This window comes from Sceloporus undulatus, chromosome 3, assembly GCF_019175285.1.
Source record: "Sceloporus undulatus isolate JIND9_A2432 ecotype Alabama chromosome 3, SceUnd_v1.1, whole genome shotgun sequence".
NCBI classification, from domain to species: domain Eukaryota; kingdom Metazoa; phylum Chordata; class Lepidosauria; order Squamata; family Phrynosomatidae; genus Sceloporus; species Sceloporus undulatus.
Genome location: NC_056524.1, coordinates 16,969,186 through 16,987,100, shown reverse-complemented (window position 1 = coordinate 16,987,100; position 17,915 = coordinate 16,969,186). Strand labels below are relative to the sequence as shown.

Genomic DNA, 17,915 nt, shown 5'->3' with positions numbered 1-17,915 from the left:
AGTTTTCCAAAGGGTCTGAAAGAGGAAAAGTTATTTTTTTTGGACTCAAAGATACAGCCAAGTTACGTCCGTAGAATCAGTACGTAGAGATCTTGTAGCACCTTTGAGATTAACAGATAGTCTCAAAGGTGCTACAAGCTCTCTCTATGTAACTATTTTTGGACTATAATTTTAGTAGTCATGCTGTTTGGTTTTTCTGGGAGAGTCATTCCAAAAACATAACTTTTCTGAGCTGTGGTGATGGCAGCAGTTTGCATTATAGAACATGATTGGGACTCAGGAACAGAATAATAGGCATGAATACATTCTCCTTACTGGGAACTTTATTATATGAAGAATGTGTCTTCATTTCAAACCAAATACCTCTCCTTCCTGCCACCGGTACCCCAACGCTTTCTCCAAGCTGGTTTCATTAAGAAGTTATTCATCAGCTTCCAAAATTATCTCCTTCTCCCTCCCTTCTTCCCTCTCATCAAGTGAAATACTTAACTCCCATGGAGTCCATGTGTTTTTACCTCCCAGTGGCATTCATTCTCAGCTCTCCCCACCTCTTTTTGCTGTTTTCAAAACTCTAATTCTGTGACTCATTCGTTCCGCAAAACAAACAGGCTCTATTTTTTACTTTTCTTCCCTCTTTGGAAAAAAACACAACACCCTTCCCTGGAGAACAACTTGCCTTCATAAATAAATTAAAATAAAATGCTGCACCTCTTCCGAGCTTTCCATTTTCCAAAATGGCTGGAGTCACCCAGCACACAATCCAAAGGAATTTAAGTGCACAGCTGATTCACACATGCACTTGGTGACTCACCACTTGATGACTGGCAGCTGAGCCTGGATCTCCATATGTAGCACAATTATTTCGGGTGGGGTGGAGGATGATCAAGTGGGTTGCACCATTTCAGGATGTATTAAGGGATGGGTGAGTGGGATGACTTCTTGCATGGGTATGTTGGTTTGAATGGAAAGGTACTAACAGTGGAATACACAGACACAAACACATATTTAAAGCGCAATCCTAACTGGCTAAAACGAGCTGACACTAGGTTGCATCTACACTGTAGAAATAATGAAGTTTGATACCACTTTAACTGCCATGGAGATTGGATCCCACTTTCTGAACCTTCAGTTTTGATGTAAGGGAAAGAAAATTATCTAGCAATTTTACATGTGGAGATACAAGACTAAGCATGCAAGAATTAGTTTACTCAAGGACTTTTGCTAATATACTCAAGGACTTTTGCTAAAAGTATAGTGTCTAGATCAAGAGAAGTAATAGTGGCACTATATTTTGCTTTGGTCAGGCCCCACCTGGAATATTGTGTACAGTTCTGGACACCACAATTCAAAAATGACATTGAGAAACTGGAGCATGTCCAAAGGAGGGAGACTAAAATGGTGAAGGGTCTGGAAACCATGTCCTATGAGGAACAACTTAGGGAGCTGGGGATGTTTAGCCTGGAGAAAAGAAGGTTAAGAGGTGATATGATAGCCCTGTTTAAATATTTGAAGGGATGTCATATTCAGGAGGGAGCAAACTTGTTTTCTGCTGCTCCAGAGAACAGGACCCGGAACAATGGATGCAAGCTTCAGGAAAAGAGATTCCACCTGAACATTAGGAGGAACTTCCTGACAGTAAGGGTTGTTTGACAGTGGAACACACTCCTTCCTCGGAGTGTAGTGGAGTCTCCTTCTTTGGAGGTCTTTAAGCAGAGGCTGGATGGCCATCTGTCGGGTATGCTTTGACTGAGATTTCCTGCATGGCAGGGGGTTGGACTGGATGGCCCTTGTGGTCTCTTCCAACTCTATGATTCTATGATTCTATAATAAGTAAAACTGTTGATTAATGTTAAAGATACTCAGTGCTTTGCATGTTTATTCTGTCTGGTCCACTCCTCCACTTAAATACTCTGAGAACTTTTATTGTTATTGCCCTGCTGAAGTGGCATAGTCCATCATCACATCAAGATTCTCATCATCACATACTGCTCCAAGTGATAACAGCATGTTTGTGTGAATGCACTCATTTTGAAGGCATGGACTTATTTCAGATGTTACAGGCCAAACTGTCTTCTCTTTGTTCAGCCATTAAAGCTGTAGAGAGGAGTACTGGACATTTTAAAGAAATGTTTGTGGATCTTTTAAGTCTTTATGTCTCAATTCTATTGCACCTACTGAGTTTTAATATGGAAAATTATAAACCACTTTGGAACTTTTTGGAATGAAAGGTCCAACAAAAATGCCCTCATAAAGAAATAAGTGTTTTGAAAAGGGGGATGTTATGTGCAGCTTCTTGGTGTTCATTATTTTCATCTACCAGTCCATCCAAGCAGACAGCAAAAGAAACCATATGAAAAGAGAAAGCTAGTACCTCTGCGGGGGAAAAAGCATTATGCATTATGTACATTCTTCTTGTAGGAATATATTGGTTTGAATGAAAAAGTACTAAAAGTGAAAACTATATGAAAAGAGAAAGCTAACATCCTTTTGAGTGTCTTCGTGAAACATGGGAGTTTTCAGACTTTCTAGGATGGCAGGTTGGCAGGAAACATTGTGTTGTTAATGTTTGCCTTCATGATATTTCTGATTTATGGCAACCCTATCATGGGGTTTTCTTCACAAGATTTTTTCAGAAGGAAGTGGCTTTTGCCTTCCTCTGAGGCTGAGAAAGTGAGACTTGCCCAAGGTCACCCAGTGGGTTTCCATGGCCAAGCATAGATTTGAACCCTGGTCTTCAAAGTTGTAGTCCAAAGCTCAAACCACTACTGCACACTGGCTCTCATGGAAGAAGCTATAGTCTCCTACAGTCCTTGCTTGGCTTTCGCACTCCTGCAAGATACAGGCTGAGCTCCCCCTGATGTTTCAGGACATGGAATGGAGCAGCTGACCAAGAAGGATCCTCTTACTGCTTGTGTTCTGATAGCTGGTTCACTACAGCAGATATCATCATCATGTGCCAACTATAAGAACACAGTATGCAATAATCTAGCAACTAGCAACATTAAAATTATGCTTTGTAATTACAATACCATATGCATAGCCTGTATTTACATGTATATAGTTTCATGTAGTTAAAGTGAAATTTTGGTAAGATGTGACATTTAAGAAAATTTTAAAATTTTAATTAATTTTTAAATTAACAAACGAACAAAACCCCGAGGCCTCTCTTTTCTCCTCTCCACTGAGCCTGGCTCCTTCACATGATCTTTTCTGCTGAGCTTTAGTATTTTAAAGGAATGCAGACAACTGCCACAGCCCAATTCTGCCATAAAGCAGATGTTTGGAGAGCAATGGTGTCACCCCTTCTTAGGATGGCACCTGGTACATCCCTCATCGCCTGCACCTCCCCAGTGACTCCCATGCTAAAAGCTAGTTAGTACATACATAGCTGTGTTTGGGCAGTGGGGGAGAGGAATAGATGAGTCTGGGTTGGGGAAATAAGAGGAAAAACAGAGGAAAAACAAGAAAGTGCCTTGAGGATTAAAAAACAAAAAGCCTTGTTGGGGTTTGCAAACACACAAAAAATCTCTTTCTAGTGCTTTTAAAACTTCCAATTATTTCCACTCCTATCCAGGACTAAAAGTTAAAAAAAAATACACTGTTTTCAAATTTGTATCCTGGGCTTCGAACCTACCAGGAGCTTCTTTTGCTAGTTACAAAAGGGTACTGAAAGGAAGACATGAAGGAGGCCATCCTTTTCTGTGCCCATCAGTTAGCTTTCTTCCCAGGGAATCCTGTGGCAAGCAAAAGCTTCCTGTAAAAGGCTGGTAAGACAGACTGGTTGGTTGGAAGCATAATCCATGAAACCGATGTTGGATGATGACACCTTCACTTCAGTCCAACTAGGGAGCATAGTCATCCTCTGATCATCATTCCAGCCAGTCCTCTGACCAAATTCCACAAACCAACTCCCTTGATTTAAGTCATACATGTGAATTCTAGTGTAGTCATGCCCTATCATAGGTTTCTAATTCTGATATGTGGAGGCCTAATTCTTGTCACATCCTCTAAGGTAGCAGTTTGGGCACTAAACTAGATTATTTTGTCGGAAATCAAGACTAGTGTGCCTCTTTCACCCCTTTTGGGGGATTGGTTTTCAGAATCTTAGAGGCTGAGACATTGGAACAAGCTCAGCTCATGGGACTATCATCTCTGCCTCACATCAAGGTGGCAGCAGAAACCATACAGTGACTTTTGCCCATGTGAACCCCATTCAACACGTCTTCCACCAGCAGGTGGGCTGGGAACAGGTGTCACTGGGGAGCATTCAGGTTGCCTGATGGTTTAGTCCATCTACTATGGTGCACAAAGGCTTTAACAACAGTAACCAATAAAGCTGTGGCCATTTCAACCCCTGGATGCTTTGGGAAGCATCCTGTTAATGACATAGGTGCATCTCCATGGGGGCTTATGCATGCATATTTATCTCTTTTTGAATGGACCACATGGGTATTCTCTAGTCTAGCCCTTTCTGTACTGTTTAAAACCTCTCCTGCAACAGCTGTCAAATCCTGGTAGGGGCTTCTGCTGCAGCTACTTCTAATTGGTGGGAGGGAGGTTGGTAATTCAGATGATAAAGATGAAATTGATCTGGGTCCTGAAGGTAAGGGAGTGAAGGTGCATTTCATCCATTCCAACTGCAATTACCCTGGCCCTGGAGGGAGAGAAAGAGAGGCAGGAACAGCTTCCCCAAGCCTAGCCCACAGACAGATGAGAGGCCATACCACCATTCCAACTACCACCACCTTGGCCTTGGAGGGAGAGAAGAACCAGCAGTATTTGCTGGACTTGATCCCCTTCCCCACTACCATTCTCTTCTCCTTTTGTCTCATGTCTTTTTTAGATTGTAGACCTGGGGGCAGGGTACTATCTAATCAACCATCTGTAAGCTGCTCTGACAGCCTCTGTGGAAGCAGAGCAGGGTATAAATACTATAAATGAATGAATGAATCTGTGAGCAAATCCTCATTTCTCTTCCCCTCCCTCCCTTGTCCCCCCCCCCCCCCCCCCCCCCCCCCCCCCCCCCGCTCATCTGAATTACTTCATTTGACTGGTAAGCAGCAGCAGTGGATCCTCACAAGACTTGACAGCTGCCGGGGGAGGACACAGAACTGCACGGGTGTCTGTTACAGGGTTTTGACCATTGCCTTCTGTTTAATGTGTTTCATTCAAGCCATCATCATCACTAGCAGCAGCAACCCATCAGTGTAAATGGATGCAAGAAAGTGTAGTTGTGAACTTGGGTGGCTTTAAAGGGCTTAGAACCAGAGTGGTCAAGGTGTCTCAGTGTTCAGACTTTGCCATGTTGAGTGGCAAGTTCTGACTGGGAGTTCTTTTTACATATATTTAATTTAAGGTAGACCATTTCAGTTTGATCACTTGAAGACCAGTCCAGTATTTAGGGAACCTATTTATCAGGAACCCTATGCATGTGGAGAATTCTATTTAAATTCAGACAAAAAACAACAGAAATTGCATTCAGAACTGGCCTCAGAAAACAGAAAGGACTGGATCAGGACAGTACTGCTTACAGGCTATATTCAGTCCACCCTTCACAGCACTCAGTTCAGTTCAACTAATAAATGTGTTATTGGCCATTACTATGAGTTAGTTGCCTTTATATCCTGGCTGTTTCCAACCAATGCATACACTGCTGTCTTCTTCTCCACCTCATTCATCCAACAATCCTTTGAGGTATGTCAAACTGAGAGGAAGTGATCAGCCTGGAGTTTCATGGCTCATAGGCACTAGAATTCAGGTCTCTAAAATTGCAGTCCAGCACTCTAGCCACTATGCCATGTTGAAGTGCCATGCTGTCTCTCAGAATGGCACATCAGCATATGGAGATGATGATGACTGCTGTTGCTGCTGCTATTTGTATTACACCTTTCTCCCAAAATTGGAATTCAAAGTGACTTACAATTTAAGAGAACCATACAGTTAAAAACATAAAAGGTAAACATTAAAACAGAATCAAACTATTTACAGTATTAAAACAATTAAAGCCTCCAATTAAAAGAAGAAAATGCAATTAAAAAGATTAAAAGGAAATAAAAAACAGTTCAATTTAAAACAATTTAAATACAGTACCCCCTAGCATATTATTTTAAAACTTTGTTTTAGGAGCCAGTTGGAACAAAAATTATTTTGCCAGTTGAACAAAGGACAGCATGGTGGGGCCATTCTGGTGTCTGTGGAAAGAAAGTCCCAGAGTCTAGGGACAGCAACTGAGAAGGCCCTCTCACATGTCTCCACCAACTGAGCTTGTGATGGTGATGAGACTGAAAGAAGGACCTTGATTGAGGATCTCAGAGCACAGGTAGATTCGTATGGGAAGATATGGTCTCTCAGACAGCCTGGACCTGAGCTATATAGGGCTTTATAAGTCATAACCAGCACTTTGAATTGTGCTTAGAAACAAACTACCAGCCAGTGGATCTGCTTTAACAGTGGAGTAGTATAGTTCCTGCAAAGTTAAACAGGTACCACACTGTGATGCCTGTCATGGCTGTTGAAATTGAGTGGCCATGGCTGAGACTGTAGCAGCCAAAATATAACAGCAACTCTGGCAATGTAATGATAACTTTCTGATCATGAAAGCCGGCACATTTCCAAATCATAGAAACCTGCCAGTCCACAGTGCTGTTTCCTTCCATTATGGAAGGGAAAGTAGCTCTCTTATCATGAATACCAGAACCCATCCCCACCTCATATAATCATAGAATTGGAAGGGATGCAACCCCCTGGCATTATTATTATTTAATATTATTAAACTTTATTTATGAAGTGCTGTACAAACAGTCAATACAATCAAAGAATATATACAGCTATGTCATACAATCTAAAGGATAATAACAAATAGATAAAACAATAAATAATATTATAAGATAGAATTGAGTAAAAAGGAAGCAGGTTAAAACATCAAATATAAAATATTGAATCAAATATCAAAAACAACCAGATAACAATCACAGACTCCCTGGGAGCGCTTCCCTAAACAATATGGTCTTTAACTCAGTTTTAAAACTGGTGAGGGAAATGAGCTGTGTTCGTGGGGGAAGCAGATTCCAGGAGTGAGGGGCAGAAAGTGAGAAGGGACGAATCCAGGACAGGGCAGAGAAAATCCTGGGCTGGGACAGCAGACCTTGACTACCAGAGCAGAGGGCATATAAGGAGAAAGAGGTTCAGCTAAATAAGGAGGGGCCAGCTCATGAAGGGCTTTAAAAGGCAGCAACAGAAGTTTGTACTGCATGCAGAAGGGGAGCCAGTGAAGAGATGACAATAGAGGAGAAACATGGTCAAAATGGTGAGCGAGTGAAATGATATGTGCAGCTGAATGCTGGACAGAAATTAATGGGCGGAGGTGAGAGAGAGGAAGCCCTGCCAGGAGAAGGTTACAGTAATCTAGTTGCGAGACCACTAGGGCATGGACCAGAGTCTTTGCAGTAGAAGCTGAGAGATATGGATGGGTTTTGGCAATATTGTAAAGAAAAAATCTAGAGGCCTTGGCTGTGGTCTGGATCTGGGATAAAGGACAAAGAGGAGTCAAAAATGAAACCAAGACTGCAGGTTTCCTGGACCTGAATAGAGATGTTGTCAACAGAAATAGAAAAGCAGTATTGAAGAGTGGGCTTAGGTGGGAAAACAAGAAGCTCCGTTTTGGACATGTTGAGCTTCAAGAGCCGATGCTACATCCAGTGAGAGACAGCTGTCAGACCAGATGAAACTTGCTGTTCAAGCCCTGGCAAAAGGTCAGGGGTGGAAAGATACAGCTGAGTGTCATCGATGTACAGATGATAGGAGAAACAAAATGAACTGATAAGTTGACCACGGGACAGTGTATATAGAGAGCATGCAGGTATACACCATTTAAACACTCCTGAAAGTTGCCCATCCAACCTTTATTTAAAGACATCTAAAGAGGGAGAGTCCACCAACCTCTGCTGAACTGCTTTTATAGTGAAATATTAGTTCATCCTAATGTTTAAGCAGAATCTCTTTTCTTCTAATTCGAATCCATTGGTTTTTGTTCTGGTTTCAGGACCTGCAGAAAATAAGCTTGCTCTGTTGTTTAGATGGTATCCTTTCATATATATAAAGATAGCTATCAGGTCACCTCTTGGTCTTCTCTTCTCCAATCTAAACATGCTCATCTCCCTAAGCCATTCCCATATGGCTTGCAAGATTTTTAGACAGGGAAAAAACCAGGATTAAAAGACATATTCCTGGCATAATTGTACATCGCATTCATCCAGGATTTATCCAGCGAAGATCCAGGAATTCTCCAGTAACAAACCATTCATGGGGGTTTTCAGTTTGTTGTAGCACCAGAGCTCTCTGACAGAAAAGGTTAAATATCTCACTAAACTACAAATCATAAAATTCATAGCATGGAGCCATGACAGTTTAAGTGGTGTCGGACTGCATTATTTCTGCAGTGCAGATGCAGCCAATGTCTTCCACTCTAAATCACTATATCCCTCCCAATTCTCTGGCCTCCTCAGTGGTGAATATGGTCACAGTTCAGCCCAGTGTCAGTAACTTAATTTTTAATAGAACTATCACAGTAGTTAAATGCCTGTACTGCAGCCATTCACTCAAAACCACAAGGTTGCGAGTTCAAGACCAGCAAAAAGGCCCAAGCTTGACTCAGGCTTGCATCCTTCCGAGGTCGCTAAAATGAGTACCCAGACTGTTGGGGGCAAATTAGCGTACTTGCTAATTAGCTTACTTGCTGTTCACCACTATGATCTTTGGAATAGCAGTATATAAATTAAAAAAAAATCTTGACCCCTCCCCAGGAGCCTACATAATCTAAAGTTCAATTGAAGGGAAACATAGGAAGGAAAAGAATCAGGAAGCAATGTGTGTTTATTCACAGGGGAAATATATTCATCGAGAAAAGTGAATATCTCAGTATTCCAAACATAATGTTATCTGTATAACAACTGACTCTGTGAAGTATATCATGACAGTCAGCAGCTCAATTTTGTCTGATACATTATTAATAGTGGCTCATGGCTCAAACATCAGTGGAGTGGTTAATCTGCTCTGAATTCTTGTCCAAATTTTAAAGGAGTTGTCCAAGGCACTGGACCCATTGGGTTCAGCAACCTGGAGAACATCCTTGAACAGTAAAGCAGCTGCCCGCAGCACTGAACTCCAATAAAAATTCAGAACTCACTGCTTGCCCCACTGCCATGGGGCTGCTAGCCATGACTGTATTATATTTTCTTAATTTAAAGTTGCAGGAGATAAAATGTCATTCTGAAGTCTTCTCCTTTGGTAATATCCTCTTCATGGGAAAGATTCTGCAACATGACTGCCTCCTTTTGTGCATTTCACAGCCTTTAATCTCTTCCATGTTCCTTTATTTTAAAACAAAGGGATCAAATTCCATCCACGCCCTCTGACCTTCCTTCAAGGCTTTTGCTCTTCACTTGGTAGGGCTTAAAAGATTACACAAAATGCTTAATAAGATCTTCTAAGGCTCAACTCTCTCTGAATGCCATCATTGAGTCTGGTAGGCCTTCCCTCTTTCGCCTGACATGATGGGTGGTGATTCTCTCTAACAGTAAGCACCAGGCACTCTGCACCTGCACTGCAGTTCTATCATCTAGTTTTTCTTCCTATCTTCTGGGGGGCTAAACCTAGGCTCCGATATCAGGGCTCAAGCCAAACTGCACTAGCTTCCATATTAAATGAATCATTCTGAGTTTTAGAGTGAACTTAAACCAAGTGAAGTGTTGAATCAATTTTGTGAAATGGGGTTTTGCAGCTTGTAGGGCTTTTAAAGTTCAGGATAAATTGCCAAATTTCTCCAATTGTTTGTTACACTTTCATTTCTATGCTTTATTTTATTTACATTTACAGTTCAATTTTCCTTCAAGAAGCTCAAGGTATCATGCATCATGTCTCATCCACATTTTATTCTCATAACACCTCTGTGACATGGGTCAAACTGGGAACTGGTGATTGGCCCAAGGACGCTCAAAGAGCATAAGGGCTGGGTTGAAATTTATCTTCAGCACCTTATTTATTATTATTTTATTTATTTATATCCTGCCTTTTTCCCGATATAGGGACTCAAGATGACTAACAGCAAATTTAAAACAGTACGACAGTCAGTGTGGCATAATGGTTTGAATGTTGGGCTATGACTCTGGAGACAAGGGTTCAATCCCCAGCTTGGCCATAAAACCCACTGGCTGAACTTGGGCAGGTCACATGCTCTCAGCCTCAGGGGAAGGCAATATCAACCCTCCTCTGAACAATTATTGCCTAGAAAACCCAATGATAGATTTGCCTTAGGGCTGCCATAAGTCAAACAACTTGAAGGCACATAACCAGCACCATCACAAGCTAAAAACAATACAAAAACATTAAAATGTGGATACAAAGTTTGAAAAACAATTTTTGAAATTTAAAAGTGATGCATATTAAAATGTATTAAAAGCTTTATATAAACCTTAAAATCTGAATTAGACAGGATTAAAAAGCCTAACCCTCATCAGTTTAAAAAGTCTGATGGCACAAGAATGTTTTTACCTGTTGCCAAGATGAAAGTAGGAATGAGGCCTCCTGGCTCTTCAAGGGAAGGAGTTCTAGAGCCTGGGAGCAGCCACCAAGAAGGCCCTCTCCCTTGTTCCCACCAAGTGAACCTAAGAGTGTGGTGGGGCATAGAGTAGGGTTTCTCCTGCCTCATTCCGACTTACCCAAAAATCGGTGTCCGATTCAAATTGACTTGAAATCAGATCATGGTTCCCACTGCATTTGTGCCAGAGGATGGAGGGGGCAGGCTGGGAGGATGGAGGAGAGGCAAGGCCAGGATGGGGATGGAGAAGCCGGGAAGCCGGCGACTTCCAGGGCAGATTCGAATCTGCCTGGTTTCCACTTGGGCTGAATCAATTTATCTCAAAATAAATTGATTCAGCCCAAAAGACCCAGGAAAAACCAGTGTCTTTTTGACATGGGTTAAACGGGTCAAAAGCAGGAGGGTCTCTTCCCATATAATCCACCCTGCACTCTTAGGTTCTCTGAGAGGAATCTTTTGCAGCCAATGAAGACTAGGCTGGCTGCAACTTCCCAGGGGACCTTTTCATCAGCCACTCCAAAACTGTGGAATAGCCTCCCATACGAATTTCGTCAGATTGGTACCCTTGAAGCCTTTTAAAAGGCAGTTAAGACAGATCTTTTCCGGCAGGCCTTCCCCAACTGATTCCAATTATAGCCAATTATTATTCATCTGTCTTTATAATTTTTAAATTAGATTGGAATTTTAAGATGAATTGTTTTTAGATTGTATAATTTGTTGTTTCTTGTTGGAAATGGGGATTGCGATTTTATGACTTTGTATTGTCATTGATATTTGCTTATTTTTTGGAACCTGCCATGATCCAAAAGGGAAAGGTGGGCTAAAGATAAACATTATTCTTATAATCGCTTCAGCAATTTGGATTAAGTGGGAACCATGCTCATTTAAATCGGATCGTGCCGAATCACGATCCGTATTAAACTGTAGTGGGAATGAGGCCCTGATAATCTTTGTGCTCTAATGGACTTGTGAAAGGGAGATAGAGTGCTTCAAATAACCCAGCCCTCAGCTGGTAGCTGTCTGAGGAATTCAAGACCACATTGTCTCTGCTTTCTCCTCTCACAAACCTTTGTGGTAGGTTTGGTGGAGGGATGGTAACACAGTTGGACACTAAACTTGGTGGCAGATCACAGATTTCCTCTCAGCCTTCTCCAGAATGTGTCCAACATACATGTGTCTACTGTTGTATGTCAATGGTGTCAACTCTCTCTTCTGAAGCAAAAAACACATACTTAATAGACTGTCCATCCCTTTGTAATTCAACACCCTCCAACGACCCTTAGTTTTCAATTCTGATAAAGGCATGCTTATTACTGCAAGATTTTCCTAATTTGTTGAACTTAACATCTCACTGTAGACCACGTAAAGATGTATTCAGTTATTTTATTAATTTATATTCAGCCTTTCTTCCAGTGTGGAAGCAAAAGTAGCTTACAAAGTAAGTTAAAGCAGAATAATTGAAACAGTATACAGTACAAAGGTTTTAAAGAATCTTGAACAATCAGTTCAACTATAACATGAATTTAAAAGAATTTAAAAATATTTAACATATAGTAAAAAAAAATACTGTAAACACATTGTACATCCTTCTACCCCAATTAAAGGCTGAAGTGTTTAAATTAAAATATATTTGCCTGTCGGTGAAAAGAGGAAATATTGTTGTGGGTCTCCAAGTCACCTTCAATTTATGGTGACACTTTCCTTGGCATGATATCTTTGCTATTTCCTTCCCCTGAGATTGAGAGCATGTGACTCAAGTAAAGTCATCCAGTGGGTTTTTATGGCTAAGCAGGGAATTAAACTCTGGTCTGCAAAGTCTTGGTTCAACATTCAATCTACTATGCCACAATGGCTCTCTCCTGTGTTGTTGCTAACAATAAATAAATGCTATGAAATGAACCCATGAGGGTGGTGGGACCATGAGGAAGCCTTGTCCCAAAGACCATAAGAGTTGGGCAGAGATGTATGGTTTATGTTAATCTGTGCATTGTGTATTTGTACATATGTTACATTTTATTGATGTTTTGCACTTTGAAGCTTTTGGAACTAAACAGTGTACAGATGTTTTTAAATAAATAAAAATAATTTGAGGCCACACCCTTCAAGAACAGACAAATATATAAACACACATACACACACACCACTTGATGCCTTAGCCAGGGAGCAAAACTAATTAAATACAATGGGATTTATTTCTTATGAGACTGGCATAGGATTGCCTTATAAATCTGCTCAGCATGAGACAACTTCAAGATTGCTACAGAGCATTTGCATGGAGCTGACTAATGAGATTTCCCTCTGGAATTCATTGCCATCAGTTATGCAAAAATGAACCAAGATGGTACAAGAGCCAAACATTTGTTCAAGGAAAAGAGGAGAACTTTCATTCTCTCTCTCTCTCGTGATTATCAAACCTATATCAGAGCTTGGAAAGTTTACTTTTGGGTCTGCATCTCCAAGAACACCTCAGCCAGTAACCTATCTTGCAAAGTTCCCAGAAAGAACTTCCATGCTGTGTTAAGTTTTCAAAGAAAGAATCATAAAATCATAGAGCTGGAAGATACCTCAAGGATCATCCAGTCCCAACCCCCTGCTAGACAACCAAAGCATACTCAACAGATGACCATCCAGCCTCTGTTTGAAAACCTCCAAAGAAGGAGACTCCACTGCACTCTGAGGTCAAACAGCTCTTACTGTCAGCAAGTATGTTTCAGTGAAATGTCTTTTCATGGAGTTTGCAACTATTGCTCCTTGTCCTAGTCTCTGGAGCAGCAGAAACCAAGTTTGCTCCATCCTCAATATGACACCCCTTCAAATACTTAGACAAGGCTATCATATCACCTCTTAACCATCTTTTCTCCAGGCTAAACATACCCAGCTCCCCAAGTCTCTCCTTGTAGGGCATGGTTTCCAGACCCTTCACCCTTTTGGTTGCCCTCCTCTGGATACACTCCAGCTTGTCAGTTTTGAACTGGATGCATTATTCCAGAACTACCCTGCTTTGTAAAGTTCTCAGAGAGAGGAGGGAATCCTATAGTTCTTACATGCTCTAATTCAAGACCTAAAAAGTCACATATGCGGGAGCTGTCTACCTACCAAGTGCTGAAACACACACAGGCTCATTTTCATTGAGAGATCCTGCAGTTAAGAAGAGCTCCCTGCAGAGGGAGAGTTTTGCAAACACTACTAGAACTGCACAACCATCAGTTTCAGTCAGCATCCAAGCACTCTGCTAAGCTCCATGCCGATTCATAAAATGATCAACATTTTTGAAAATTGCAAAATTACCCACTCTAGTTCAGAAGTCAGCCTTCTGGTTTCCCACCAAGCTCTTTTATTATTAACAGACATCTGGCAATTACCTGCCTGTTAACTAGATTTTGGAGAAGTTGCTTTCTTTCAGTTACAACTCCCCAAATCCAACATTTAGCCTGGAGCTGCATATCCCCCCCCCCTTTTTTTAAATTTTATTTTATTTCCTTTTATTTTTTTTTTTGAGGTCAACAGGATTTCAAAATGACTTAACTCTGGATGGTGCTCTTTATTTGGCATTTCTCTACTCTGAAGTATTACTGAACAATGAAAAAGAGGGAGCGAGTGTAACAAAGACAAGAAAGCAGATGATGAATTTTGGCAATGAGATCAGTAAGTTGGGATGTTAAGTGCCATGGATATCACTAAGCCTTGGTTCACTTTTGACAACTATAAGAATGACAGTTCTTCACACAAAGAAATAAGATGCATTGACAACAGGCACGGTATTTCCAGGGAAATCTCTTTACGTCACAGTGACACTCTCCTTCCTCCACCCCACCTCCCAGGTGGTGGATTACTTACATCTAGGGAAGTATATTCATTTTCAGGCATTCTGGAAAGGATAATAAATCCAACTTTATAAACAACTTTTATAAGTTGGTGTGCATACATTAATCTTTACAAACATATCTGACACAAGGCTAACAATACCCAAGAATGTTTAACTATATACAGATTTCAGTTAGGAAGGAAGTTCCATTAGTTTACTCCACATGATGGGAAAGGAGTTCAACAGTAGGGCTGTAGTACTATTCCAATGAAATTCAGAGTTGTTATAATTTTAGATTTGGCGTGACATGTAGCTGTACTATGTAGACATCAGTGCGCGCGCACACACAAAGTTGTAGCATTATCCAGATATAAGATAAAATATAAGCCAAACTGTCTGAAAACTAAGGTCTGATAAAACAAGTTAACAAGAAGAACCAACTGTTGCATATACTGAGGAGAGATGAGTGGTGTAATGAATCCATGGAGATAAAGGCTATTAGCCCCGGCAGTGCAGTGGAGATTTCACATCAGGTGCAGTATCCCTTTAACTACCAGTCACTACCTTTCATGCCCACTTTGTGCCTTTTCACGGGTACAAGATTGGCGACATCTGCCAATCATAGCAGGGCTCTTCTTACATGTTTATGGAGGAAAGGTTTCCATAGGCAAGGTTATGACTTTGAGGCAAGCTTGACACCTACAGCCCACAAAACACAGCAAACTTTGGCAAGGATGGAGTGGTTTAAATTGAGACCTGGGGTGGAAACTTCAGATATACTTGATGGGAAACAATAGGTCAGATCTACTGTTAATCCAACTTGGAAGAGAGCCACTGAGATTTAACATTGTCACTATTAACTCAAGTTCCACTGCTTTCAATGGGTCTGTCCTAAGCAGGGCTGAACCTACATTCAAAACCAAGTCCTTTTAAATGGTAATGACTTCCCTCAAAGTTTTCAAACTGCAAACAGACAATTGGAAACCAACCAATAACTGGCTCTAGACCTCAGATCCATCACTGCACTCTCTCTCTCTCTCTCTCTCTCATCTCTTTTTATGCCATCCTCAGATTCCCCATGTATAAAAAGAGAGCTCATAGGCCAACTGAGAATAAGTGAAAGACAAAAGATGGTCACGTGAGCTTTGGTAGACTTAAGTCTACTTTCTCTGATGCATTTTAGATTTGGTATGGCATGTAGCTGTGGCATTAGACATCAGCGCATACACACAGTTGTAGCATTCCACTGAGTGCTCCTATCACTTTTATGGATGACCACCTAGAAAATACTCAGATACAAGCCAGGCTGTCTGAAAAGTAAGGTCCAATAAAACACATCTACAAGAACAACCCGCTGTTGCACATACTGTATTAAGGAGAGGTGAAGGGTGAGAAGAAGTTATGGAGGCAATTCTTTTAGCCATGGAGGCATCTGAGGAGGTAGGGTGAAGTCTACCAAAGCTCATGCTACCAACTTCTCCCAAAGGGGCTCTAAGATTCCTTTGCATACTTATTTTTTCCCCAGACTAGCACAGAGATGTTTTTGAATCCTATCCACATCAAAGATACTGCTCCAGGGACCCCCATGTAGATGATGAAAAGGAAGAGAGCAGGGAAGGAGTTGGAGGAGAATGAAGAAAAAGAGGAAAGTGGAGGGAGGTGGGAAAAGAGACAGAAGAACAAGAAGCAATTAAAGTGGAAAGAAAGTATGCTGAGTGAGGAGGTGGAGGGAAGAGAAGGTATATGGTAAGGTAATGGCATGTTTGGAAAGGTTGTATAAGGAGCATAAGGAAATGAAGGAAGATGTTTGATAATACTGGAGGAGACAAAGAAATTACTAAGAAACATGATCTTGAGTATATTTGATGTTGGTGATGTTATAATAGTAGGGTAGTTGATGACAGCATATGGATGTTAATGTTTTAAAATGCTTTGTAGGCTTTGTATATTTGTTGAATAAAGAGTTGAAAGAGACCTCAAAGGCCATCCAGTCCCACCCCCTGCTATGTAGGAATACACAATCAAAGCACCATGGCCATCCTGCCTCTGTTTAAATGTACATTATATATATATGTGTGTGTATCATAACATCACCAACATCAGATATACTCTAGCTCCTATTTATTAGTAATTTGTCTTCTCCAATATTATCAAGCAGCTTCTTTCATCTCCTTGTCCTTTCACTTTATACCTCTACTTCTTTCATCTCCTTATACATCCTTTCCACACATGTCCTAACCATAGCACAGACCTTCCCATCCCTCCTCGTATCACCACTCCTTCTCACTCATCACACACACAAATGAGAGAGTTGCTGCTCCAGGGAAAGAGTTGGAAGAGACCTCAACGGCCATCTAGTCGAACCACATTCCACCATGCAGGAACTCACAATCAAAGTACCCTCAACAGATGGCCACCCAACCATTCTTTAATAGATAGATAGATAGATAGATAGATAGATAGATACTGGTCCAGGGAAGATGTGAAACCCCCCCCAAAGGAAACACAACAACCCAACCAGAATTTTCTACATCTACCCTCCTGACTCACCCATACAAGCTCTGGATTCCCCCTCACACAAACAGACAGACAGGCAGATAGCATCATAGCCTTGGAGGAGAACCCCAAGGGCCATCCACTCGAACCCCATTCTGCCATGCAAGAATCCCTGACAGGTGGTCGTCCAGCCTCTCTTTAAGAAACAGATAGATAGCAATAGACAGACAGATACTGGCCCAGGAGAGGCATGAAATACCCCAAAGGGACCACAAAAACCCATCTCGCCCTTTCCACAAGTATCCTCCCAACTCACCCATGCAAGTGCTACCTACCTACCTGTTAGAGAGACGGTGGGTGGCCATCTGTTGGGGATGCAATAGCACCTTCATAGATAGAGGTCCAGGAGTGGTGTGAAATTCCCCCCAAAAAGGGACTACAGAAACCCCAAACCAGCACTTCCCACAACTCCCCTCCCAACTCCCCCCGCGATCCCTAACTCAAGGATCTCTCTCTCTCTCTCTCTCTCCTTTACCTGCATTCCTGAGCTTGCGGTTCTTGAAGACGGAGAGGATGACCAGGAGGTTTCCCAGCAGGTCGACCACAGTGGTGAAGATCAGGACGCTGGAGAGGGCAGGGACCACCCAGCCGGGACGAGGGTCCGCCCCAGCTCCAGCCCCAGCCACCCCTTCCTCCGCTGCCTCCACGGCCGCCTCTTGCTGCCCCCTCTGGGCTAACCCACAGCAGCAGTTCCGGAGGGAGCCATTCTCCAGCATGGCGGAGCCCCCTACCGCCGGAGCCCTGGCATTGACACCTCTCAGCCTCGCTCGGAACAGCACCTCCACAAACTGCCCCCACGCTCCCGCGCCAGCCAGGCATTTTAAAGACACAACGCCCGCCCCTTTTTCCTAAAAAGGAAAGGGGCGGAGCTCCAGCCTCCAAGTGGGCGGGGAAAAACCCGGCATTCGTCTCCAGTTCTCGCTCGCTTCTTCACTGCTGGGAAGGAAAGGGGGCGAGGAA

At 42.0% G+C, this 17,915-nt stretch overlaps 1 protein-coding gene across 1 annotated transcript in view; it reads right to left on the bottom strand.

Moving 5' to 3' along the window:
- Positions 1-17,671, bottom strand: part of MTNR1B (melatonin receptor 1B) — an 86,395-nt gene extending 68,724 nt beyond the window's left edge. The window contains exon 1 of the mRNA XM_042459160.1: positions 17,431-17,671. Within this exon, the coding sequence (XP_042315094.1) occupies positions 17,431-17,671 (241 nt within the window). The remainder of the gene's footprint in view (positions 1-17,430) is intronic.
- Between the last annotated feature and the right edge of the window lie 244 nt (positions 17,672-17,915).